Source organism: Meles meles, chromosome 10, assembly GCF_922984935.1.
Source record: "Meles meles chromosome 10, mMelMel3.1 paternal haplotype, whole genome shotgun sequence".
NCBI lineage: Eukaryota > Metazoa > Chordata > Mammalia > Carnivora > Mustelidae > Meles > Meles meles.
The window spans coordinates 67,559,470-67,585,513 of NC_060075.1; the positions used below are offsets into that span (position 1 = coordinate 67,559,470).

Here is a 26,044-nt window from a genome sequence, read left to right on the forward strand (position 1 = left end):
TTTTTTATGTCCTGTTTGCCTTTTCGTCTTTGTTCTTCCTCACCACAAGTCAGATACTTCCAGATGCCTGTGGCATATGAAATAGCTACATACACATTAATTCCTCCTCCAGAGTACCAGGGAGAGTGTCTGTAAAATGCTCAGAGAAGAAATCCCGTAGGTTTATACCCTCCCTCCTACCCAGCGTGTGGAGAGGGCCTGGCTTCTTCCATCCATTGATTTGTTCACTCAGTTCGCCAACATTTTTTGGGTGCATATTCTGGGTCAGGCTCTGAGACAGACAGGGAAGCAGTAGAGATTAAGAGACTGTGTCTGTGGACTTAAGGATCTCACAGCCCATTAGAAAGAAAGACAAACTAAGGATGTTCACCCATCATTTGATAAATGCTATGACAGGAGTTAGATATATGGACCCAGAACAGACAAAATGACGTATGATGATGTTTGGGGCCAAGTTAGGTTTTATCGCTTGAGCAAAAGATTTTTAACCCAGAGGCAGAGATCTTAGAAATGAGGGTGTCATTCTGCTGACCTAGGCTTTCTAGATTCTAGAAGAGGGACTAGCAGGGCAGGACGAGTGAAGGAAGAGCAAATTTGCCTTCAATGAGAATCTAGTCTGTGACTGGTTCTGTGTTTGGCTCCTTCACCTCATACCACCCTTACTTAGTACTGCTGGGTGCCTGAGGGATCAAGTTTTAGAGCACCCACAGGGGACCCTTAGTGCTTCTTCTGCCTCACCCCTTCTCCTGGGTGAGGAGTCCTCAGGGCCAGGGAGACTGGGCATCCTGAGCACATGCCTACTCTATTCTACACGCTGGATACACAGGATCCCCACATTGCCTGCGTGCATACTTGGGTCCCCCCAGAAGGTGGGCAAGGGGCAGCTGTTTTCAGGGAATCTGGGCAGAGCTCAGAGGTGAGGACTGTTCACCCCACGAATGATGGCCCAGTCCTCGCGCAGTGTAGCAATGGTAGGGACAGGGTGCCGTGAGAAGAGGACAGGCTGGAGGCCATAGCCCTCTGTTGCCCAAGACTCCATGCTAATGCACGTCATAGCTCCATGAGATAGGTACTACAATCTCTGCTTCCATTGAAGACATGCTAAATCAGAAAAGTTTGAGCAATACGCCTGAAGTCACCTTGCTAGCAAGTAGCAGAGCCCTTGTAGCCAGAGTTGGCTTGTCTGGGACCAAATCCTATCTACTCCCCCATGAATGCTGTTCTTAGAAGGCCTCTTTCCTCTCCCCACCCACATTCTCTCCCTGGTCAAATATATCTCCAAACGGCTGTCAGTTGTAGATTCATTCCAGACTAGCGAACTACTCTTTTCGCAAATACCACTGAGAGTTCAGTGTCACAGTAATTCATGCCAAACTGCTTCCAAAAGCCTGTTCCTCCACCTGTCCCTTACATGTTGGCGTTTCTCAGCCTCTGCCCTCAGTCTTCTTACTCCTGGTCTTCCAACTCTGAGGCAGGGACAGCCGCGAAAGGGGGGATGTACAGTTTGAAAAGGCTAATTTAATATCATAGCAAAGATGTATGGAGAATGAAAACATAACGTCTTTATGTCATAAACACGGGAAGGAATATGTTTAACCAGTGGAGGTGCAGGGACACACAGGTTTCCAAAGACTGAGAAGCTCTGCTCTAGGCAATCTCATCTGCCACCGCTATTTCCGCAGCTGTCTGTAGGCTGGCCTTCCTGACGTGCACCTCCAGTCCGCACTGCTCTCTTGAGCACCAAACCCGACGTCTTACTGCCTACTGACATCCCTAGCTGGATGTCCCATCGATGCATCAGACGCAGCGACACCCAAGCAGAGCCTAGTGATCTTCATCAGCTCCCGCCCTGCCCCCACTCCCTTCTGGTGTCACTTTCCCCCCTGAACTATTTAGAAACCTCAAACCCCTCCATTGCCATGATCATCATTTTAAAATAAAAGTGTGATCAGATCTCTTCTGGGCTTAGGGACTATGCCTCTTCTCACCACCCAGGATAAAGTTCACACTCTTCAACATGACACAAAGACCTTCTCAAGTTCATCTGTCTTCCACATTTCCTGTCATTCTCTCTGCCACGTACCCTGTGTCCTAAGTTTTTTCAAGTACTGTAAGGCACAGTGTTTGTGTACTTTGTGCCCTGCCTGGAATGCTCCTCCCTTTCCCGCTCTGTCCTCCCCAACCCGCTCATAATCCACCTTCCCGGACCACGGCCCCACTCTCAGGCTCCCGCACCTGGAATTCCCAGAAGACCAGTGTGGTTCCTTGGCGCGGATCCAGTAGTATAGCCCTGACAAAAGTATTTATTTGTCTACTGCTTACTAGACTATGATTCTTCTGATAGGTATAAATTTGATGCCTTCATCATTGGCAAAAATAGCCAAAGTAGTCATTGAGCAATCTGAGAGGGAAAAATAAAACTATTTTAGTCAAGTAAAAGCAAAGAAGAGGAGGAAAAGATTGATACATGTGAGTACTTAAAGCGTTTTAGACCTGGTTAGACCATAAAAGCACATTAAAAAGAATTTAAATACAACTTTGATATATAAATTATTCTTAACAAGTCAATGAAAGATAAACATCTTAACAGAAAAAAATGACAAAGGACATACAAAGAATTTGCACAAGAGGATACAACTTGGAAATGTACATGTGAAATAAAATGTAGCCTCACTAAGAATTACGTAAGTATAATTTAAAACAATGTGATATCTTGTTCTATCAAATGGCAAAGATTATATAATAATAATAACCAGCATTGTGTGTCTAAAATAAAAGAGGTTTTCTTATACACTGCTGTTAGAGGTGTCAGTTACAACCTTTCTGAAGGTCACTTTGGCAATACTGCATCAAGAACCTTAAAACAGCCATGCATCTGACTTCAGTAATCAAGTTTTTCAGAATACTGAATCATATGGGAAATTCATTATGATACAGGGTTAAGTGAAAAACTATAACCATAAACTTGGTGTCTAGTATTTTCTCCTTTCTAAAAACATAATGTAAATATATGAATATATACATTTTCTCTTTCTAGACACATCCTAGTTTCTGATTTATTAAATACCTCTCTAAATGTGGAAAACGTGACAAGGTGCTCCCCCCCAAAAGATGAGGGTTGACTTCCTCCTTTTATATAATTGTATTGTTTTGAGAGTTCTTTTTATTTTTATTTAATTTTTAAAAGATTTTATTTACTTATTAGAGAGAGAGAGAGGATGCATGAGAGAGAGAGAGAGAGAGAGGAGAGGCAAAGGGAGAGGAAGAAGGAAACTCCTCACTGAGCAAGGAGCCCAATGCGGGACTTGATCCCATAACCCTGGGATCATGACCTGAGCTGAAGGCAGACGCTTAACCAATTAAGCCAGGCACCCTGAGAGAGTCCTCTTTAAGTAGCCACTTGGAATCAGTGGCTTTTTCTCAGCTTACAAAAAATACAATTTAATTAAAATGTCCTGAGTATTTTCTGTATATGCTTCTGTTAAGGCACATCACCAGCAACGGCCACTTTACCCTAATTCTATCATTACGGATATTTTTTCTTTAAAACTTTACTTTTGCAACTGCTAGCTTTTATCTTCTTAGATCTTCTTTAGTTTTGCCTCCTTCCTGTTGAGATTTTTCTGGGCTTCTACTAAGTTCATCATTCCGGTCAGCTTCCTGTCTTCGGCAAATACAGAATTCAGTTTTCCAACGTCCCATCCCGGTTATTTGTGAACGGGCTGCTCAGGGCAGGGGCATTGGCACATTGGCTTCCTCTGCCCACCTCATCCCCGGGTCTCTGCTAGAGCTGATGACAGCAGGACCAGGGAGGAGCATTCAGGAGCACCGGGGCATCTCGGGGAAGTGCTGAAGTGAGAGTATTAGGAACCTGGGGAGGGGACTTGCAAAACTAGACGTAGGTAGAGAAAAGGAGGGAATACAGCCCTGAATGAAATCTCCTTTGGCCCTGGTACCTGTCTTGGTTGCTCAGCGCATGTGGGTTAAATTGTGTTAATGTGGGTTAAGCTAATGGCATGTATTGCCCACACTTCTGTACGTAGTACTTTATGGAGTTGGACCCTATCCTAAGAGTTTTGTGTGCGTAGCCTCATTTGGCCTGCACCCCTGCCCTGACACACAGATACTATTAGATCATCTAATGCCAAGGTCACACAGCTGAGAGATGCTGGAACTACAGTTTGAACCCTGGAAGTCCGAGCTCTGACATTTCATAACTCAAACATATTTCGGTTATGATACATTCTAGCCACCTTTTAACCTCTGTGCCTTTTATTTTCCTCAGCCGAAGAATAAAAGCAAATGGCTCCACCCTGACTGTAATAAGACATAGCTTTTGTAATGATAGGAAAAAATATTACGGTCATATAAATAATACATTTTCCTTTTGTCCTCCAGAGAGAAGAAATTATCAAAATTATTTTTGAAATATGTGGTAAGATTTGACCGTCAAGAAAAGAACCATCGCTTCAAAATACCACAGCCACTGTGTTCTGTGTTGGTCGAGATAAATGCGGTCACCCAGAGATACATGGGAGAGCGCTCATGAGAAAGTCTGAAGCTCGTTTGGAAAGTCAATGGGAAACTGAAAGATGTGGAGAGAGGGGTTGTGGGAATCCTGATTTTAAGAAAAGAAGTCCTCTTCCCAGGGTGGTTAGGAGGAGTGAAGACACAAGTCCTGGAGTCTGTGGGCAGCCAGGCCTTTTGTGAGCACAGAGCTCATTTGTATTCAGTGACATTTACCTGAGCTTGGGAAGGAAAAAAACAACAAAGGCAATATGACCACAGGGGCCTAACTGGCATTTGAATCCAGCCTGGCTGGTGATTATAATGTCTGTGTTTCTCCTGAAAGAAGAAGTCTTTCTGAATTGAGTTTTGAGCACAATTTCTAGAGTGCATTTCAAAGAAAGGAAGACACAGCCAGGAGGTCATTGGGCTTCATAGTTCTATCTAAATGCTTTTGTGGCTAAATCCGCTAGACTTAAAATAGAGCTAGCAGAAAGGGGAAAAAAGAGATTAGCCCAAAGGCAAGAGATTAATAGAATAATGGCGATAAGAGAACCATGGCAGATATGTCACTGTTCTTCCATACAGGGAACCCCTGAACTGGCTTGTCCCCCAAAAGACCTCTGGACTTCAAGAACCGATCTGGGACTCTGCACAGTGACAGGCCAGTTTAGATGTGGCTTCTGAGTTCTGGAAGCCTGGTGAAAATAGCACAAAGTTTCCTCAAGATTTTTTCAGGGAGGGCCTTTGGGCAACATGAAGATAACAATAAAGCCATGGAGCCTGGATAAGTCTTATTTCCTGGTAGCTTGAATGATTGCTTTGAATGGTAAACCTTAAACAGAAGTTGTTTATTAACCAGCATTCTGAGCTCATTCTCCTGAAGAGATGTCATAGTATGGAGGGACTGCTGGCCTCACTGAGCCACCTTCATCATTGTTGTGAGCAACTGGGCACACAAACTAGAGTTTGGGGCAGCTGTATAGTATATTCTTCTGTATAGTTATGGGCCCTCATCCTTTCCCCACAATTAACCATTTCCAATCCATCACTTTACCCCATGGTCATTCTAATGAGCAAATATCAATTTTCACATAAGGATATGTAGAAGACTAGAAGGTTAGCTTTCAGATTCAGATTAAATACAAATGCTGGAAGGATAAAGAGCAAATGGAGGCTAGGGTTATCTTTTGGGGACAGGGAGAGCCATGGACTCAGGAAGGCACACATAGGGATGCTGACCCTTCTAAAAATATATTTTTCCTAATCTGAGAAATTGGCACATAGTTGTTTGTTATTTTATCCTCTACAGTGTTTTGGTGGGTTTGTGCGTGTGTGTGGGGGGGGTATTTTTGCAATATATTGTTTTTTAAAAAGTCAGATATAGAAACCAGAAGGGGGGTAGCTGTTAGCTATTAACACTCCCAGAAAGGGAAGGTAACAATTCAGGTCTCTGGTGGTTTGCTGCCCCTCTCACACCAATTTAACACCAATCTATGACGCTCTGATTTTCATTCATGCAATGTTTCTGTCTCAACATTCATCTTTCAGGGTGTGGACCCAAATGCAAAGAGACTCCTCTAGAACTACTGTTTGTGATTGACAGCTCCGAAAGCGTGGGGCCAGAGAACTTTGAGATCATCAAAAGTCTTGTGAAGACTCTGTCTGACCAGGTTGCTCTGGACCTCGCTACGGCCCGCATCGGCATAATCAACTACAGCCATAAGGTCGAGAAGGTGGCTCGTCTGACTGAGTTCTCCAACAAGGATGACTTCAAGCTGGCTGTGGACAACATGCAGTACCTGGGGGAAGGCACCTACACCGCCTTAGCCCTCCACGAGGCCAACCACATGTTTGAAGCCGCAAGGCCAGGTGTGAAGAAGGTGGCCTTGGTCATCACTGATGGGCAGACTGATACCCGAGATGAAAAGAATCTGACTGAAGTGGTGAAGAAAGCCAGTGACATCAATGTGGAAATATTTGTGATTGGGGTAGTGAAGAGAAATGATCCCAACTTTGAAATGTTCCACAAAGAAATGAATCTCATCGCTACCGACCCAGATAGCGAGCACGTTTATCTGTTTGATGACTTCATTACCCTGCAAGGTAAGACTCAGAAAGGAATTTATGTTGTTCTTCCAAGAACTGCCTCACTGGATTATTTGGCCAAAAATAGAAATTGGGAAGAGGCTAATGAGGCTTATGGCAACACTAAATTGAACACATAAACTCCAGAAGGCAAAAAATGTTCAGCATGTATCCAGTTTAAAGAGTACAATCTCTTGTATTTATTCATTTGCAATAAGTGCTGAGTTGGCCTTGGAGCTGATTAACCGGGCCATCTGTGGTTGAGGACATGGTTAAAAAGAAAGTGTAGGATCTAGGGTATTGCTAAGCCTAGTTAAAGTTCAAAAAGTGACCTAACCTGCATAAGAGGTGCAGGAAGCCAGCAGCAAGGCAGAAAATAACCATGGAATCAAAGTGCATTAAGAAGTACATAATGAGGGGCGCCTGGGTGGCTCAGTGGGTTAAGCCGCTGCCTTCGGCTCAGGTCATGATCCCGGGGTTCTGGGATCGAGCCCCGCATCGGGCTCTCTGCTCAGCAGGGAGCCTGCTTCCTCCTCTCTCTCTGCCTGCCTCTCTGCCTACTTGTGAACTCTGTCTGTCAAATAAATAAATAAATAAATAAATCTTTAAAAAAAAAAAAAGAAGAAGTACATAATGAATGGAAAAAAGTTATGGTAATCTAAAGAGAGGAGAAACACAGGTAATAGGGATTATTCTGTTCCCATCTCTGTTCTATTCTCTATTAGCTGCTCTTACAAAATATGAGGCTAATGAAGAGTAAACAGGTTGACATTGGGAGTTTATCTTACAGTTCCACATTGTGAATATTCATCTACAGTCAGTACTAACCTTCCCTTTGCTACTTTGCCCTGTCATATGAGCTGATGTTTCCCAGGGAGGCATTCTAAGACACTGACTCCTCTGTAATTGAAGTGTGTTCAGTATCGCTTCCCAGTGAAACACATTCCAATTCTTTGGCAACTGAGAACTCATTCTGGCAGGGGCCACATCCAGCGAGCTTGGGAAGTAGGTGAAATGTATGCTTCACGTGTTGGCAGGCTTCCATTTGGCTCCATCTTTCCTTGTCCATCCCTCCGGGAGTGGGGGCTGACGTGGCCTAGCACAGCTTCTCCTTACCCTCATGCTGCTCCCCGCCTACCCAGGCTGGCTGCCAGCCCCTCTGGCCTGAACAGTAGTATGCCCCACCCAGAACCTTCTCACTTGCCATTTCCCTTTTCTCCAAGCCTTTCTAATCTGGGGTTTCGTTTGCTGAACACACCCTGCAGGATGACTGGTAGACTTATCAGACACACCCTATGTCACTGGGCTGTTACCGTGTTGCAATGGCCAGAAATATTACACATTTCAGAGACATTATACTTTAATAATTAAAGAGCTTTATCATCTTAACCAAAGGAGTTAGTAATTCATTCCAGCTAATGAGGGTTATATTTTTGAACTGGTTGGCCTTTGGCTCCCTCTGGAACCAGAGGCAAAGACCCATTATTCTCCTCTTGGGTGGGACCTGCCCCTTCCATGGAGTAGTTCAGTTAATGGACACTTTGGATAACAAGGATTTAAGTAGTTCTTTTGCCTCCATAGGCTGTTGTACATTATTAAATTCAATTGAATTATTTTAGATGGCCTCTTCTAGATGATCCCCAAAACGCTTTAAAACTTAGTTCACTGAGCAGTTGACCTCAAGTGATGGGAAAATGCTTAAGAAGAACATGGAAGATCTCTTTAAACAGGTTTTGCCCCTACTATTCTCCTTTTCTATTTTTCTTTTAAAAGACACCCTGAAGAAAAAATTGTTTAAAAAAACGTGTGAGGATTTTGATTCCTACCTCATTCAAGTTTTGGGTTCACCGGCACTTCAACCTGGATTTGGGATATCAGGGGGAAAACTTGATGAATCCACTTCAGAGCCTCAGAAAGAGATTTCGGAGTCTGTAAGTAGCTGTCTTGTTTAATTTGTGAGCTTAAAATTTGTATTCTGTCTAACATCAAAGACCATCTTGGCCTGCCCTGTCAAGAACAAACTGAGAAGAGTGTATTTTCAAGTCCTGACTATAAATAGTGGTGTTTGTGTCTTCACATTTCTAGTTCTGAAATAGTATTGGGCTAGTGAGCACAAATATGAGACTTTTCAATATTTCCATATTTTATAATTATTTATTGAACATTGCAAATAATATTTTTTATAGTATGCCCCGGCTACCACCGAACAAATCACGTACACTAAAATGGATTAACACGACACTGTTTGAATCACTCCCTTGGCCACATTCTACAGATCCTTTCCTACTAGGTCACAACTCCCCCTCATCCATCTGGGTCGATGCTCCCTACTTCGCACCCTCTCAAGTTTCTGCAAAGTGTGCACATGCTCAACCTGCCACTTTCCATGTTCCGAGCCATGGTCTTGCTCATTTAGCTTCCACCTCCTGTGCTCAGAGTGGAGACCGGGTGGGAGGCTCTGCATATGCATATGGTACAAGGTAGATTGCTCCATTTCAGAGCTCCTCAAGCACACGTGCGTGAGGAAACTACCTCCCAAAGGCATCGAGACGAATGTGACTGTCCCCATAGCAAGCTTCTGGGCACCGACCTCAGGTCAAGGGCAACAAGTATTAGGTTCTTTCAGGTGAAACTTGGAAAACTTCCCGTAATTCCTGGGAAGGGAATGCTGTGGTCTCTTCCCCACCAAGTTACAACCCAAGTAGGTCTAGACTAATCTCTACCATGCATATGGAAATCCTCTGGCAAGCAGGCACACAAGGAGTCATGGCCTTATTCTGTAAGCTCAGTGAAGTTCCTGTGCTGTCCTTTTATGAAAGAACATGAAAGATTCCTTATGAGCAAGAGCAATAATATTCTAGCATCAGGATTCAATTAACTGTCTAGTTCGACTAAGGCCCTGAGAAACCTCCAGATGGGTAGTTGGATGCAGGACCTCTCAGGCATTGGGCCTAGGTTGCCATTCCTAAGGGAATAGACTGTAGGACTCACTGGATTTTGATATTCTGTCCAAAAGAAGGTAATAAAGTATTATTTTTATTTGATTAAATACTGACTAATTCCAGTTAGAGCAACAGAGTGGCCCTGGATTATAGATTGAAATTCACATATACATTCACACCACATGGTCTATATCATGGGTCAGCAAACTCTTTCTGGAAAGGGACATGTACTACATTTTCTTTCTTTCTTCTTTCTTTGGCAGGGGGGTGGGGGGGTTTGCAGGTCATTTCATCTCTGTTGCAATTACTCAGCTCTGCCTTTGAAGTACAAAAGCAGCCACAACCAACACTTACCTGAACAAACATGGCTACATTCAGATACAACTTGTTTCTAAAAACAAATGAAAGCTTGGATTTGGCCCATGGGTCTGCCAATCCTGGTCCTCACTGAGCATTTAAAAGTAATTACAGACAATGAAGTACACAGTTTATTTCCTCCTGAGTATGGAGTGCTCCTGGGTCCTTGCCTGCTTATGTGACTTATCCCTCTGTCCCTCTCCTATTTGACCCGTCACTTCCTGAAGATTTCCTAGACAAGAGCAGACTCAGGTTCCATCCAACAAGTATCACTTCGACTCTGAACTCTCCCTATAATCAGTGCGTTCCATACTGTGTATTGACCATTGACTGGTATACTAGGGGGTAGTTCTTAGGACACAGTCCCCGTCCAGGAGAAGTCCACGGCCTCTCAGGAAGATGGATGCACACAAGGATTATTAAGAACTTTAACAGAGCGGTGGACGAAGCACGAGAGATGTTGCAATTAATTTCAGAGTCGAGGAAGTCTTTCCAGAAGAGGTGGCATTGAGCTGAATTTTAAGAATAAGTAGGAGTTTCTCATGACAAAAATAAGGAGAAGGGTATTTCCAGCAGAAGGAACATGTAGGCAAAGGGGGATTCCAAAAGGGGTGGCATTTCAAGGCATTAAGAAAAGTTCAGTCTCACTGGAGCCTAAGGTGTGTGTGGCAGGGTGGTGAGCGTTACGGCTGCACGGACAGTCTGCGGACTAACTATACATGCTTCCCAGGCCGCGTGAAGGGGCTCGAACTGTAGGCCCGGCAGCTGGGAGGAAGCAGAGGAGTGTCTAAAGCGAGGGTCATATGGTCATATTTGGTTTGTGGGAGGTTTGTGCCCTAACCCTGTAGTAGGGCAAAGAATAAATAGGAGAAAGGCAGGAGACTGGGGCTGAGCTGTGAGGTCTTGCAATAGTCTGGGTAGTCAAAAGCAGGTGTGGACTGGAAGCCACTTCCGGGGTAGAATGAACAGGATTTCCTGACGGGATGGGTTGGAGGTTAGGGAGAGGTTAGCTAGCCGGGTTTCTAACTCAGATTTGGAGTGAACTGAAACACCATCTGCTGAGATGGAGATTAGAGGAGGCAGGGAGGCATTATTTTGAAGGAAAATAATGAGTTTGGTTTATACCAGGTAAAGTGAGGGTGCCAGGGACCTCCATGGCGCTCATGACACAGCATGAGGAGAAGCCTTGTCTCTGGTATCATGACACATGAAGCTAGATAGCGCCGGGAGACAAGCGATGTTAACAGATTATGACAGATGGCGCATTCTAGGTGCTTTGGAGGGGAGGGCATAAGAAAACTACATCCAAAATTGTTTGGATTTAGAACACCAAGAGCCACATAGAGAGAAACTGAGCTCCCTCTAGGTCTCCTCGGGTGCCTCTGAGATAGCAAAGATTACAACAGACTTGAGCTTCCTGGATAACCCTCATCTCTGGAACTTCTCACCCCGGCTCTCTCTGCAGAAGCACCAAGGCAAGACTGAATTTTAAACAGCGAGTGTTCCTGACAGATTTTAGTCTGAACAAACATATATGCACTGATAGTCACAGTTATCTCTGTCATATGTATGACAGAGTGTCCACAATGTAGACACACAAATACAAAAACATACTTACATACACACCTTTATCTAGAAGTATGATTATAGTCTCCAAACACATTAAGTGAATCTCTCCAAACTTTTCAATTCTCAGTTTTTCCCCAAGCCCACCCTAGGTAGTACTGTAAAACAAATCATCTCAGAAGTCCTAGGAGTCCTATTTCCCTTACTGTGTCTCCCTTTCCTTTCTCTGTTGCCTCTGTCACTCCTTATGGCATCTAGCGCTGGCCTTCCTTCTTCGTCATCTTTCTACGAAATCTGTTCTTAGAGAAAAATCTAGTTATTTATACTTTTGTGTGAAATCTAAGTCAATGGGTTTCTACCTCCAAGGACTTACATATTAAGCATTTTAGCTTATCGTGGATGAGCTTGAGGTTCACTAAACATCTGTGCATGGGTATGTTGGGAAATACAGAGAGCAGACAGATTTCCCAACTTCTACTAAATTCATAACTCCTACTAAATTCATAACCCCCTCCTCTATTACTCTTTCAGTCCAGTCTTGGGAAGCTAAACATGCACATCCATTCTACTCTGTTCTTCTCCTGAAATCTCAGGACCAGTAGTACTTGCTTTGGGATTTGTAACATTCTACCTTGTTACTAATTTATGTACATACCTCAACTCTCCTACTGGATTTGAATTCCTTGAGAACATGATCTGTGTCTAATTAAATTGGTATCCCACTCATGACTTAAAATATGTTTCATCTTTCACACCGTAGATGCTCAGTAAATACTTAGTGGCCCAAGGAGTCCTATACCAAATGTTAGGCTAAAAGAGAAAATGTTCCTCAGTGAAAGGCATAAATTATACTGTTTTAAAAAAAATCCTTCTCTTTCTGGATTTAGCCAGTTAGGTTAAGATTTCTAAGATATAAATGGGAGTGGGACAATAGAATCAAGTAAACACCATTTAGTCAGACTAATTGGTTATATCCATTAACGGTCCATTAAGCAAATAAACATATCAATTTCCTACTTGAAATAACTTTTTGTCATTCTAAATACATTAATAAAGTCATGGCAGCACACAGGTGGTTTGTTCACTGGAACTTGTTTCTTATAACAATATTCTAGATTTCTCTTTCCAGTTGAAAGAATAGGAAAGAAAGAGGCCCTGTCTACCTTTTCCATAAAGCTTCTTTTTGTATTATGAAAATTTGTTCCTTGATTGCAAGCAACTTAGATAATTGGCCTCAGAGACATATTCCTCTTGGTGGAAAGGAGGTTGTGGGATTTCTGTGCAGTGATTCTACAACAAGCCAGTGAAGGGGAGAGTAAAGTGAGTATGGGACGGGTCCCTGTGGGTAGCTCTGCACCAGGTGGAGAAGGTGGTGGAAGAAGTGGGAAGTTGTGAATCTTCTCCTCGCCTGTATTATTATCAGGACACGTAGGCCAATGCTCACTTCCATGGAGGAAATGTACACCTTATTGATGTAAATGACAGGAAACGAACACAGCGGGCTGACTGCTGGCGTCCCACCCTCTCTATGTCCCCCTTCTCATTTAGTAAGACCCTATCCCTGGTCCCCATGCCACCTGCCTCATTTCTCCCCTCCTGTCATTATCATATTGCTGCTGCAAGGTCTTTATCTTATTTTCACTCTTGCTGGCTCTCCCATGTCTCACCTTTCTTTCCCTGCAGTATTTACTCATTCTTACTTCACCCCGAGATCGGTCTAGAGAAGGCCACTTCTGAAATGGGTTCCGCTGGCAAGGTTTTAAAAAATGAGAGCCCTGGACAAGTTCTGACTTGATACTGGAACTGGATGTGTCCCTTGCGTCCCTTCATCCTAAAATATGACCATAGGCTCTATCCTCGGTTCTGTTGTGGTAACTTTTAGTCTCCTGCCTGTGCTCTGAGGCCCATTCTCTTCTGCCTCTTCCAAAACTCGGACCTTGCTTCATTGTCGTGCCAATATTTCCTTTCCTGCCAATATTTCTGACTCCTTCCCTATAGCTAGTAAATAAGCTTCAGATTCTCCCATCTAAAAAGATCCTTTAACCCTCTCTTAGTTCATGTCCCTCTTGTTACTATCCTTTCTCTATCTTTTTATAATAAAACAATTCCATAGGCCAGTCTCTGCAGTCTCCGCCTCTTTGTCAAACACACACACACACACACACACACCACACACATTTTCCTTTCTTCCCCCTCAACTTTCTCAGTTCCCTTCACTTGGGAAAACCTCCAACATCAGGCTACTTCCTCTGATATGTCACTGAAACTCTGCTGGAAGAATGACCAACAATACCCTAATTGCCACATCCTTATTGCTGTCCCCTTATTTTCTCTTTTGCATCAAACACCATGTCACTCCTTTCTTTGGTTTTGAGAGTCTTCTTTCTCTTTGTTCCCCTCCCAACCACCTTAGCATTCTTTCTCATTTGTTTCTGGGGTTTCACTTTCTCTGTTTACTCCTTAAATATTAAACTCTTTACTTTTCTAAGATTGGCCCTTAGCCTTCTTCTCTTCCTTATGTTAACAACTCTCCAATCTGCCTCCCTAGTCCAGACTTTTCTCCTGGACCCCAGATTCACATTTTTGATCATGCAGATCTTATTCTGAGTGTTTTGCAGGCATTCAACATGAAATATGTTCACAATGTAACTTCTCCTGACCGTCTTCCGTAGAGGTAGAGTCCCACCAGGCACCTGGCAAGAAACCTGGAACACGTCTGTAGTTCTATTGTTATTTTATCTTCCACACTTGTTGGTATTGTCGTCTTTGGTCTGTTTTTATCATCTCTATATCCGTGCCATCAACTCTTTTCTCCTCATCCATCCTCTACTGAGACTGAGGTCTGATCATTTCTTGTCTATATTAATAATATGGTCTCAAAACTCTTGTCCTATTTCACTCTTCTACAAGCTTTCCTGTTTATTCATTTCTTGTCGATAGCATCATTTCATTTCATTTATTTTTTTACTCTTAAAAATAACCTCATTGAATTATTTCTCCTATATATAATTCCATTTTGGCTGAATTACCTTTAAAAAACCTGTATATAATACAATGGCATATATTTTAACTAGGTATTAAGCCTCCATGACAGTACATTAGGAAAAATAACAAAAACATTTGAGTACATCCGTATTTTCTCCTAATATCCTGTTCAAGTAAAATTCTATGCGTTGTCCAGTCATACTATACTCATTCTTAAAGGAAATATCCTATTCGCATTTGTTCACTCACTCTCGCTGGGATAAAGTTCAAGTACGTGTTTGTGTGTCTTCAGTCTGATCCTCCTCCCCCTTCTCTTCTCTTCAGAGGCAGTGACTGTGGTGTGCGTTCTGCCTGTCAAGTTTGAGACTGCTTAGATCCCACTTTTAGAGACAGAAGTCATGTTAGGGTCTAGTTTTTTATTTTAAAACGATGACATAAAACCTAAAGGAATGGAATAATCAATCCAAATTCCCCTCTTACAAGCCATACAAGACTCTTAATCTCAGGAAATAAACTGAGGGTTGCTGGAGGTGGGGGGGGGGAAGGGATGGGGTGGCTGGAGGGTGGACATTGGGGCGGGTATGTGTTGTGGTGAGTGCTGTGAATTGTGTAAGACTGCTGAATCACAGACCTGTGATGTTAATAAAATGTATTTAAAAAGTAATAATAAATAAATGACACAGCCATACTGTGCAACTACTAAAAAAAACAAAATAAAAAAACAAAGCCCCCTCTTTCCTTCTCTCTCCCTCTAGCCCTGTCTGAATTTATCTAGTGGCTACTATTTGCTGGTTTATGCTATAAAGATTTTTAGAAAGAAGACAGAAAGGAAGGAAAAAAAGGATAGAGATGAAAATGGAAAATGTGACACAGTTTAACTTCTTTTATCAGGGAGGTGATAGTTAACATGTGTGAAACTGGAAATGATAGACAAATAGTGTTAGAGTAAAGGCTAACTTCTCTATGATTGGAGGCCAAGCAGAGGAGCCTTAGGACATGCTGTGCACTAACTGGAAGGAGAGCATAAGTACTGACTGGGTTACAGGGCAAAGTCTTGCCCTGGGGGGATGGTAACTTTGAGGGCCAGAGGGAGAGGGCCTGAGGAAGAATAAAGAGGAAGAAATGAAAGGTCATCACCTGGGGTGCCACGAGGTTGTTCATGTGTGTAGGAGACAGACTGTGGATGGCCTTTGTACCACCGTTGAAGAGTTTCTCACCTATCAAACTAGTAACTATCTCTTTGCATTCAAAATAGCTAATAAATAGTGGTCCTTTAAGAAAAGACATTTAACTGGTGAGAGTGGAAATTGTAAGATTTTTCTGGAGAAGACTATGTTTACAGAAGCCTCGAATATGTGTGTTCCTCAGTCCAGCCATCAGCACAGTGGTTTCCAACAGGAAAAAAAGAGCAAAGAAATTGAATGTTTAAAATGAATGTTGTTGTATATTTAAATATAGTTATGTAATTACATGGTATTTTATGGTCACAGTAAAATATATGGAACCATAATATAATAAATTAAAAAAAAATAAAAACCCAACACTACAGCATATTTTTCATTTTAAAAAATGCACATAGGAAACAAATTGAGGTAAAATGGATGAAGTTGAATAACAACAATGATTATTTCTGGGAGATGGGATCCCTTGTGATTTTTATTTTCTTCTTGTTGCTTGTCCAAATTTTCTAAATTCCCTTCAATGAATGTTTTTGTAATAAGAAAATTATAAAAATGGCAAATCATGGTAATTATACCTTTGTTAAATAATCTGAGATCTCATGTAACCAAAAGATAAAATTGTTCTCCTTTATGAAAAAAAAAAAATATTTTCACTTGTGCTAAAACCTGAGGGAGCAGTAGTAGTCAAAATTCTCAAATGCCATGATTGAGAAAGCAAACACACACTCCTAAACTTACGAGAGGTCAAGAATAGCTTATGAGGCCTTAAGGCTTGAACAAGGCAATTTTTTTTTAAGGTTTTATTTTTTTATTTAGAGAGATCACAAGTGGGCAGAGAGGCAGGCAGAGAGAGGGGGAGCAGGCTCCCTGCCAAGCAGGGAGGCCAATGTGGGGTTCAATCCCAGGACCCTGAGATCCTGACCTGAGCTGAAGGCAGAGGCTTTAACCCACTGAGCCACTCAGGGGCCCCAAGGTAATGGTTTTAAGGCCAAAGTAATTCCTTGAAGAAATCACTTCAAGGTACACTTCCTCAAAGGAATCTTCTCACCTGACAGGGTACCTAAATTGTCTGTCTGTCTGGTACACTTCCTCAAAGGAATCTTCTCACCTGACAGGGTACCTAAATTGTAGCCTCATAGCTGTTGGCTTTTTTATGTTTGATAAACTACTCCTAGTCAAGCTTTTAACTTATTTTTTCCTTAACAAAATATGTGCAAGCAAATGAAACAACACCAAAAAAACTGTATTTCTTTCTTGAAACAGGCATTTCTCAAATTTCACCACTAGCTTACCAATGATTCGGGGCAAGTTCTTCAATCATTCGGAGCTTTAGATTCCCCTATAGGAAATGAAGTACTCACAAAACTTTCCTTTAGCCTTCAACTTCTTTTGTTCAATGATGATTACAAAAGCTCACATTCAAATCGATATACGTACACACAAGATCATTCTCAAAGAAAGAAGAAAGCCAAGTGGCCCAGTTTTACCTCCATTTGTCCCAAAAGTTGAGTTTTGGGGCTAGTGAAAAGTCAGAACTGTATTTAAATTGAGTGCCTTTTCTCTCAGGCTGATGACCAGACTAGTACCAACAGAAATGTTTACTTTTATTTACCTGGTAGTACTTTAATCATTGTAAAGATCTGCACACGTGAGTGACAGAATTGATTAGCCCTTCCTCATGCATGCACATGTGTGTGTGTGGAGAGAATCAAAAGCACCGTAGCTTAGCAGATCCCAGAAATAATCATTGTTGATATTCAAGTGTAGTTTTACCTCAATTTGTTTCCTATGTGCATTTTTTTTAAATGAAAAATATGCTGTAGTATTGGGGTTTTTATTTATTTTTTTAATTTAATATATTATGGTTCCATATATTTTACTAGGACCATAAAATACCATGGTGACAGCTGGCTCTGGTCACAGGATGATAGGATGATAGGAACTACAGGCAAGAAGGCATCAAAAATGACTTTACATAGTTCACAGATTTGCCTATTTAAATAATTAAACAAAAAGGAAAAAAAAAAGAGGGTCTTGAAAGGATAAATCATCATCCTGTGCCAAGACCAAGATAAGCGACTGATTCCATTCCCTGTAGCTGGAGGCCAAGGGAAAAAAGGTAAAAGAACTTAATTGGTCCCCGAAAAGATTGACCTTGCCCCTGGCAATGGTAGATAAAAATAACTGACAGGACCTTTTTTTTTTTTTTGAAGCAAAATACCTTTTTTTCCTTGTCTCATTATGTATCATAAATTTTGATAAAACGTGGAGACTTGAGTCCAGAAAACTTGCTTTTGAAATTATATCCCTTTGTTCCTTAGCTAACACACATTTCTAGAACTTCTTAGGAGCCAAGCATCCTGCACCATTGACATTTGCTGGAGTCCAGATAGTAGAATGAGATGAAAAGTGATTGCTACTGTTTTTATTTCAGCTGTCTCTGCTGCCCCCATTCCCAAGCTCAAAATCAACTGAGAGTTTGTTGTAGATATTTTGGAATATATTGTTAATTTCTCTAGTGTTAATAAATGGAGAAGGAAAGGCTATTTTTAAAAAAGGGTCAAAGAAGCTAATAGTTATTTCCCCTTCCTCATGCCAGTAACTATGAAAAAAAGATTACTCCTGAGCTCATACTTCTCATGCCCTGCATGTGGATCTCTCTGAAAGGCTCAGCACAAAAGCATCGGTGTGAGGCAGTGTGAGGGTCCATAACTTGGGTACTCGGCAATGCATGACATAGAAGAGGGGCGTCATTTCCTGAGCTTTGATTGAAATAACATTGGAGATTTGGGGAGAAGAAGCACTGCTGAATTTTTCCTTAAATGTTCCCCAAAGCAAACTACCTTTTCTGACTTGATATCACCAGAAACAAAATGTGATTTTTTTTTCCCCCATAGGTCTCTGGAGCCCAGGACAAAGAGAACGAGTCTCCAGAGCCTATCTGGGCTGAGAGCCAGACCACCAGTCCTTCACCTGAGGCCACTACCACCAAGGGGCCATTGCCTGATCTCCCTGAGAATAGGGCAGAGGGTCTGGAAACCGGAATTCCAAGCCCCATCTTGGACTTCCAGCCAGAAAAGTTGGTGCACAAAGGTAAGAGACACCTGCCAATCAGCTGCTGTGTGTCTACAATGTCAAGGCCCTGAAAGGGTGGGCTCTTAACTCTCGTTCAGAAGGAACATGTTTTGACTCTAGAGGGAGGACAAAAGACACTTTTCATTTTATTATATGTCAAATTAAAACACTGGCTATAGAACAAATTTGGTCAATAAAAAATTTTAAAGTTCTTATAATGTTCATTGTTTTTTAAAATGTAAATGCCTTTAGAGAGGCTTGTGTTCTCATGTCCCATAGCCTACCACTCCCTGTTGTCTTACACGTGGCCTTGACACATACAAACATTTGAATTTTTGACCTCTAGATTGTGGAAGAGAAAAAAGCTAGAATCTAGATTCCTGCTCCTCAACATATCTTCTGTGGAGTTACTATCTATAGAAATTAATCATTACACAAAGAGTGTCTGAAAGACATGCCAGAGAGACAAGATCCTTGCCCAAAAGAAGCTCAGAGATTAGCTTGACAAGTTATACAATATACATTATTTAGTTATTATTTTTAAGAGTGGAGATAGTGAAAGTCTACTCTTTCCCATTTGGTCTAAGGAGTCTTCAGAGGAGAAGTGGGCTTGAAGGTTAGTTTTAGAAAATAAAGGAATTGAGATCTGCTCCCTGTCTGGGGAAGCGATTCTGGGAGATGGAGAGAGGGCTTGTTTTGTTTGAGAAATGAAGCTTGCAGCACACAAACTGTCTCACAGAACACAAGTCTCAAGCAGCAAGTACCTATTTGGTGTTTGTGGCTTTTTTCATCTTGGAATCACTTCTTCCGGTAAGGAATACTAATCAAAGCACAAGGAGTACCACGAAACAAAAAGGGATTTAATGAATGGCTTTATTATTGTACTTCTCCTTTTTGTTATTTTTCTTTACAGTGGAAGTGTTTCTTAGATTTATTCATAAATAGACATTAAAAGCTCATGTTTTTGTTGTCCTATAGAAACTACTCTTTTTAAAGAATTTTTTTTTTTTTTAATTTAGAGGGAGAGTGGGGAGAGTGACAGAGGGAGAGGGAGAGAGAGAATCTGAAGCTGGCTCCCCACTGAGCATAGAGCCCAACACGGGGCTTCATCTCACACCCTGAGATCATGACCTGAGCTGAAATCAAGAGTTGGACCCTTAACCGAATGAGTCACTCAGGCACCCCAAGAACTCCACTTTTAATAAGGTTTCATGAAGATCAAAAACTTATGTTTTCAAAGGAGCACTTAATGGTGACGTGGCAGGTGGTGGAGGAAGTATTTTAGCTAGCAGGGAACCTGTTTTAACTTGGAACCACATTTTCTTACTTGGCGCATTAGGGTGCATGGGGAATAAACTTCATGAAACTCTCACTTTTCATCTTTTCAGGGAAAGAGAAACCTATAATAACACACTATCCTTTTCTCACTCTAGATCCTAGATGCTTGGAAGCCCTGAAGCCAGGTAACTGTGGCGAATACGTGGTTCGGTGGTATTATGACAAACAGGTCAACTCCTGTGCCCGCTTTTGGTTCAGTGGCTGTAATGGCTCAGGAAATAGATTCAACAGTGAACACGAATGTCAAGAAATCTGCGTTCAAGGATGAGTAAGTGAACCAACCCCTAATAAGTCAAGGCTGCATCTCCATCAGCAAACCTAGAAAGAACCTCTATAATTTCAACATATCCACCCAATACAAATAAAACCCCACATTTGAGTCTATACCGAGTACTTATAATTTATAAGCATAGTTGCATCCTTATAACTACCCTAGGATATAGGTAGTAATTATTGTTATCGGCAAAGAAGCTGAGGTTCTGAGAAGTTCAGGGACTTCTGAACAGTTACCCACCTAAAAAGGGGCATAACAGGGGGATTTGAGTCGGGGATGTGTAATCTTAATGCACAAGGTCTAGCTACATCACAGCCTGTGATGTGGTTCTGATGGCCATTAATTCTTATTTGATGCATTATGTTGAATTAAACTCTTGTCCTGTCCCAACCTCCTCATCTCCGCCAACCTCCAGTCCCTCTCACTGGCCTTAGGCCCCACCCCCTTATAGCCCTGCCTGTAGCAAAGGAGATGGTAGGGAAGCATTTGAGTTTGGGAATTAGAAGGGATGGGAGCATATCTGTGCATAGCAGGTGGCGAGATAAGAAAGACATCCTACTTGGAGGAATCCCAGCACGATGGTGACTCTGGGAGATGAGAGGCACTGGAATAGGAGTGAGGTAGGTGCTGAGGGTGGTTAGATTTTTGCCCTGCTAGCTGTGAAAGGGATAGAGAAACCAATCTGAACGAAAATTACTTAACTCAAATTTATTAACAATTATTACTCCCCGATCCTCCAACATGTTTGGTAACAAAGGCTTTGTTGTGTTTGAACTCCATATGAAAAACAAAACTTGTAATTTAGACATAGGAATTCTTTCCACCCTTCCTTTAAAATATGTAAGTGAGACTTTCAATGTTAGGGGGCAGAATGAGAAGGCACTTGATAGCCAGGCATTCCTTGAAGCCCACATCCACTCTTAAACAGGGTATTTTTTAAAAAATATTTTATTTATTTATTTGACAGAGAGAGAGAGATAGATCTCAAGTAGGCAGAGAGGCAGGCAGAGAGAAAGGGGGGAGCAGGCTCCCTGCCAAGCAGATAGCCCAATGCGGGGCTCAATCCCAGGACCCTGAGATCATGACCTGAGCTGAAGGTAGAGGCTTAACCCACTGAGCCACCCAGGTGCCCTAAACAGGGTATTTTAAAGACAAGACTTCCACCGGAGAATGAGCCACCATATTGAAATACAATCCAACAGTGTAACAGAGAATGGGCTCTGTCACTTTATAACAATTATGGGACATCGAGCCAGGAAAGATCATTAGCTCTGAGCTGTGCTGAGATAGCATTTGTGTATATGTCATCTTCAACACACTTTTTTCTTCTTTCAGGCCTATGACCCTCATTCAAGTTTGACAGTACAAAACAGGGCACTGAAGGAGGAGGGGGCTGGAAGAACAGCCATCTGAACAAACCAATTTTGTGTGGCTTAATTAAGATTCTATTAGATAGTATTTGGTACCACAAAAGAATATATGCAACATACTTGTGAGTTACCAAAATGATAATAAAACTAAACATCAGTGAATATATCGCAGTGACAGTGAACCAAACACAATCAATTCTGTTGAAGTTTCCTGTGTGGACTTTTCCAATCCTAGCTCCCTGTTTACTGCCAGGGATAACCCTTCTTGAATTGTGTGTTTACCATTTCACTTTGCTATTGGGTTTTTATATATAATTTGACATGGAAAATTACATATATCTCTATGTTGCTCTCCACAATACATAGTTTTGCTTATTTTAGACCTTTGTAAAAATGGGGTCATATTCTAGTCTTCTGCAACTTGCTATTATCATTCAATGTTATCATTAATCCATGTGTTCTACCATATCTAAATGTATTCCTAAATAACTTACATCATTTAACTTTTTTTGAACTTTAGAAAATTTGTTTCGTGAAATTCTTTGCAACTTGGTGTGTCATTACATTATAATTCACACGTCCATTTACTTTCAAAGTTGTATCATATTCGAGTGACTATATCACAACATATTTAACCATTTCCTTGTCTATGATTAAATTGTTTCTTATTTAATTTCCCGCCCCCCCCCCCCCCGGTCCATCAGTGTTGCTGTAAATGCTCTTAGATAGATTTGGGTGCATGTATACTAGTGTTTGTCCAGAATATATACCCTAAGATGGAATTTTAGGGTTGCAGGGCATATAAGCATTCAAAACTAGTATATTATACCAATTTTTTCCCAGACTGTTTAAACCAGTTCATTTCAAAGTCCCACCAGATGTATAAAAGAGTTTCCATTATTTGATATTCTTGTCAACACTTAGTATTGTCAGACTTCTTCATTTTGCTAATAGTGGGTATAAAATGGTATTTTATTTTAACCTGACTTTCTCTGGAGGCATCTTAGCATATTTGTTTACTATCTATACTAAGGCTTCTGTGAAGTGTCTATTGGTATTTGGAGAAGATTTTTCTTTTTTTTTTAAGATTTTATTTATTTATTTGACAGACAGAGATCACAAATAGACAGAGAGTCAGGCAGAGAGAGAGAGGGGAAAGCAGACCTCATACTGAGCAGAGAGGCCCATGTGGGGCTTGATCCCAGGACCCTGAGATCATGACCTGAGCCGAAGGCAGAGGCTTAACCCACTGAGCCACCCAGGCACCCCTGGAGAAGATTTTTCTATTGGATTGTTTGTCTTTTTCTTATTGAATTTCTGGTGTTCCTTATAGATTTCTGAAATTGAATTCCTTGTTTATTATTTGTGTCCTCCTATCTTTGGGATTGGTCTTTTTATCTTACCTTTTTTTTTTTGTCTGAAAGAGCAGAAGTTCTCAATTTTAATGCAGTCAAATTTACCCATCTTTTCTCTTGGGGTTAGCACACTTTTTTTCTTGTTTATGCTGCTCAGCCTCTTAAGCCCCTTTGTTGGGTAGGAAACTCCCCCAGGACAGAAGAAACTCCTCTGGGTACTGGGTATATGCCTCTGGATTACCATCTGCATGCAATAATTCCTTACGATCCTATTAGCACTGTGGTTATTTTAGGTGGTGTTTATTCCTTCATCTTTTTTAGCTGTCCTCAGCATGAAAGTGGCTCTGAGCCATCCTGAGCTCCTGGATGGCCATTAACATATTTCTTTGTTGTGGGATGGAGGGTTTTGGGTATATTCTTTATTTCCTGGAAGCTCAGCAGTGCATTAAAAGGCATGTATTAGGGCACCTGGGTGGCTCAATGGGTTAAACCTCTGCCTTCAACTCAGGTCATGAACTCAGGGTCCTGGGATAGAGCCCCGCATGGGCCTCTCTGCTCAGCGGGGAGCCTGCTTCCACCCTCTCAATCTCTGCCTACCTCTCTGCCTACTTGTGATTTCTCTCTGTCAAATAAATAAATAAAATTAAAAAACAAAAGGCAGGTATTAGTCACTATATGGGTGTTGGAAAGTAGAAAGACCCTTTAGAATGTCCAGCCTGCTCTTTTGTCAGAAGCAGAAGTATTTACATTCCTTCTCCAAGCACTTCACAACTTCGCCCAGTTAGAAAATTGATACGCAAACATGTTGTAATGTTGACTTGGGTGTTTATCCCATTGCCTGAAATGTCTTTCTCCCCTTTCATGACTGACCAACTTCTATCACTTCAAGGACAATTGGCAGGTCTCCTTTGCACTCCTTGCTCATCTTTAATCAGCTGGGCTACACTCAATATTGAGTGCCCAAAGCCCTTGACTTACACCTCCATTCTGACCTTCCTCCTGACTGCAGTCTGATCTGCCTTGCACTTAGAGCACCTGCATTAATTTGCTTTTGCTGCTCTTACAGATTACCACACATGTGGTCACATAATCATCACAAATGTATTATCCTATAGTTCCACAGGTTAGAAGCCCAATGGGCTAAAATCATGGTATCAGTGGGGCTGAGTTTCTTCTGGAGGATCTAGGGAAGAATCTCTTTCCTTATTTTTTCCAATTTCTAGAGATTACCCATAATCCTTGGCTGGTGGCCCCTTCCTCTGTTTTCAAAGCTAACAACAGCAGGTTGAATTCTTCTCATGCTGCTCTCTCTCTGGATCTCTGAGTACAGCTGGGAAAGTTCTCTGCTTTAAGGACTCAAGTGATTAGAATGGGTCCCCCTGGATGACCCAAGATATTTTCCCCTTCTCGAGGTCCTTAACCTTAACCACATTTACAAAGCCCCTTTTGTCATGTAAAGCAATAGTCACAGGTTCTGGGGATCAGGGAAAAGGCATGGTTGGGGTCATTATTCCATGGACCATAGCACCTATATCCTTTACTGTTTTTCTGAGCTTAAGAGCAATGCAGGCCTTGTTTATCTCTGTGTTCCTAGCTCCTGGTGCATAGGAAGAACTCAATACATTTGAAAAAAATATTAGAATTCACTTTATAAAAGTCATTACAGAAATAATTAACTACTAGGGATAAAGGGGATCAAAAAATACCAAAAGAGAATTAGATGGGTGTCTGGGTGTCTCAGTTGGTTAAATGTCCTGACTCTTGATTTCAGTTCAGGTCAGGCTCTCAGGGTCGTCAGATCAAGCTCTGAGTCAGGTTCCATACCTTAAGATTCTCTCTCCCTCTCCCTCTGCCCCCAACCACTGGACACATGCTCTCTCTCTCTCTTAAAAAAAAAAAAAAAAAAGAAAAGAAAAATACAGATGTGCTAGTTTTCACCTTTCTCCATCATCCCAGGCTCAAGGACATGCTCAAAATTAGAGGACAGAATGATGAAAGAGCCATGGAAATAGGGCAAGCTACTGAAAGCAGCTAGAATGAAAAAGGACATATCGACTATTTTAAGATAATAACACAACCATTCTCAAAGGTTCCACAAGGTCAGAGTAAGAGTCATTAGGACAGAAGCCACAGAAGACACCCAGGTCAAGTTGCATCAGTGGGAGTCAGTGTTGTCTAAAGAATGGGCTGCCTCGGAAGGAGATAATTGTCCTACCAGAAATGTTCAGCCACGACTGCTCAGGCACTTAGGGTAATTGTCTAAAGTATATAAGCAATTGAGGAGACACAAAACTAGAAGACTCTAAGGATCCTTGGCAATCTTGAGAGCCTGATTAAAGCAGGATTTCAAATTTCCTAAATTTCAGCGTCTGATGTGACTTTAGTTTAAATGAATTTTTCAAAGATATTAATTTATATAAAATGATAAAAAATAATGAATGCTTCTGGAAATCAAATCAGTTCCACATTTTAAAAAAAACCCAAATGCCATAAATATGTGTGTGAAATGTTTTGGGACTATTCTTATTCTGATGATCACAAACACACACACAATATTCTGAAACATCTTATTTTAGTGACATTTTGCAAAAAGGTACAGGAGGGGGGAAAATCTTGCACACCAAGAGCATTAATCTACCTTTTCATTGCTATTCCCAACAAGACATTGAATTATAGTTTTGCAGAGAAAAAAGGCATAAATAGTTGAACATCTAAAAATCCCAAATCAGACAGTAGACTTTCTCCTAAAATTGGCATAATCTAGATGTCCCTTCACTTCTCAGCCAGAACTGCCAAGCAGAATCACCTGTGGGTGCCCAGCCTCCTCCTCAATAAAGCCTAGCATCTTGGGGTACCTGGGTGGCTCAGTCATTAAGCACTCCGCTCGTGGTTTCAGCTTGGGTCATGATCTCAGGGTCCTGAGATCCAGCCCCTCATCAACTTGTGCAAAGTCTGCTTGTCCCTCTCCCTCCCTCTCTGAGCCTCTCCATTTGCTCCTTTCCCTCTG

At 41.7% G+C, this 26,044-nt stretch overlaps 1 protein-coding gene across 1 annotated transcript in view; it reads left to right on the forward strand.

The window, feature by feature from the left end:
* The window catches only part of COL28A1 (collagen type XXVIII alpha 1 chain), a 159,873-nt gene extending 137,356 nt beyond the window's left edge, over nt 1-22,517 (forward strand). Inside the window, exons 31-36 of the mRNA XM_046020788.1 lie at nt 4,399-4,435; nt 6,058-6,612; nt 8,368-8,525; nt 18,523-18,718; nt 20,134-20,306; nt 21,648-22,517. Coding sequence (XP_045876744.1) covers nt 4,399-4,435; nt 6,058-6,612; nt 8,368-8,525; nt 18,523-18,718; nt 20,134-20,306 — 1,119 coding nt within the window. The 3' untranslated portion in view covers nt 21,648-22,517. The remainder of the gene's footprint in view (nt 1-4,398; nt 4,436-6,057; nt 6,613-8,367; nt 8,526-18,522; nt 18,719-20,133; nt 20,307-21,647) is intronic.
* The last annotated feature ends 3,527 nt before the right edge of the window (nt 22,518-26,044 follow it).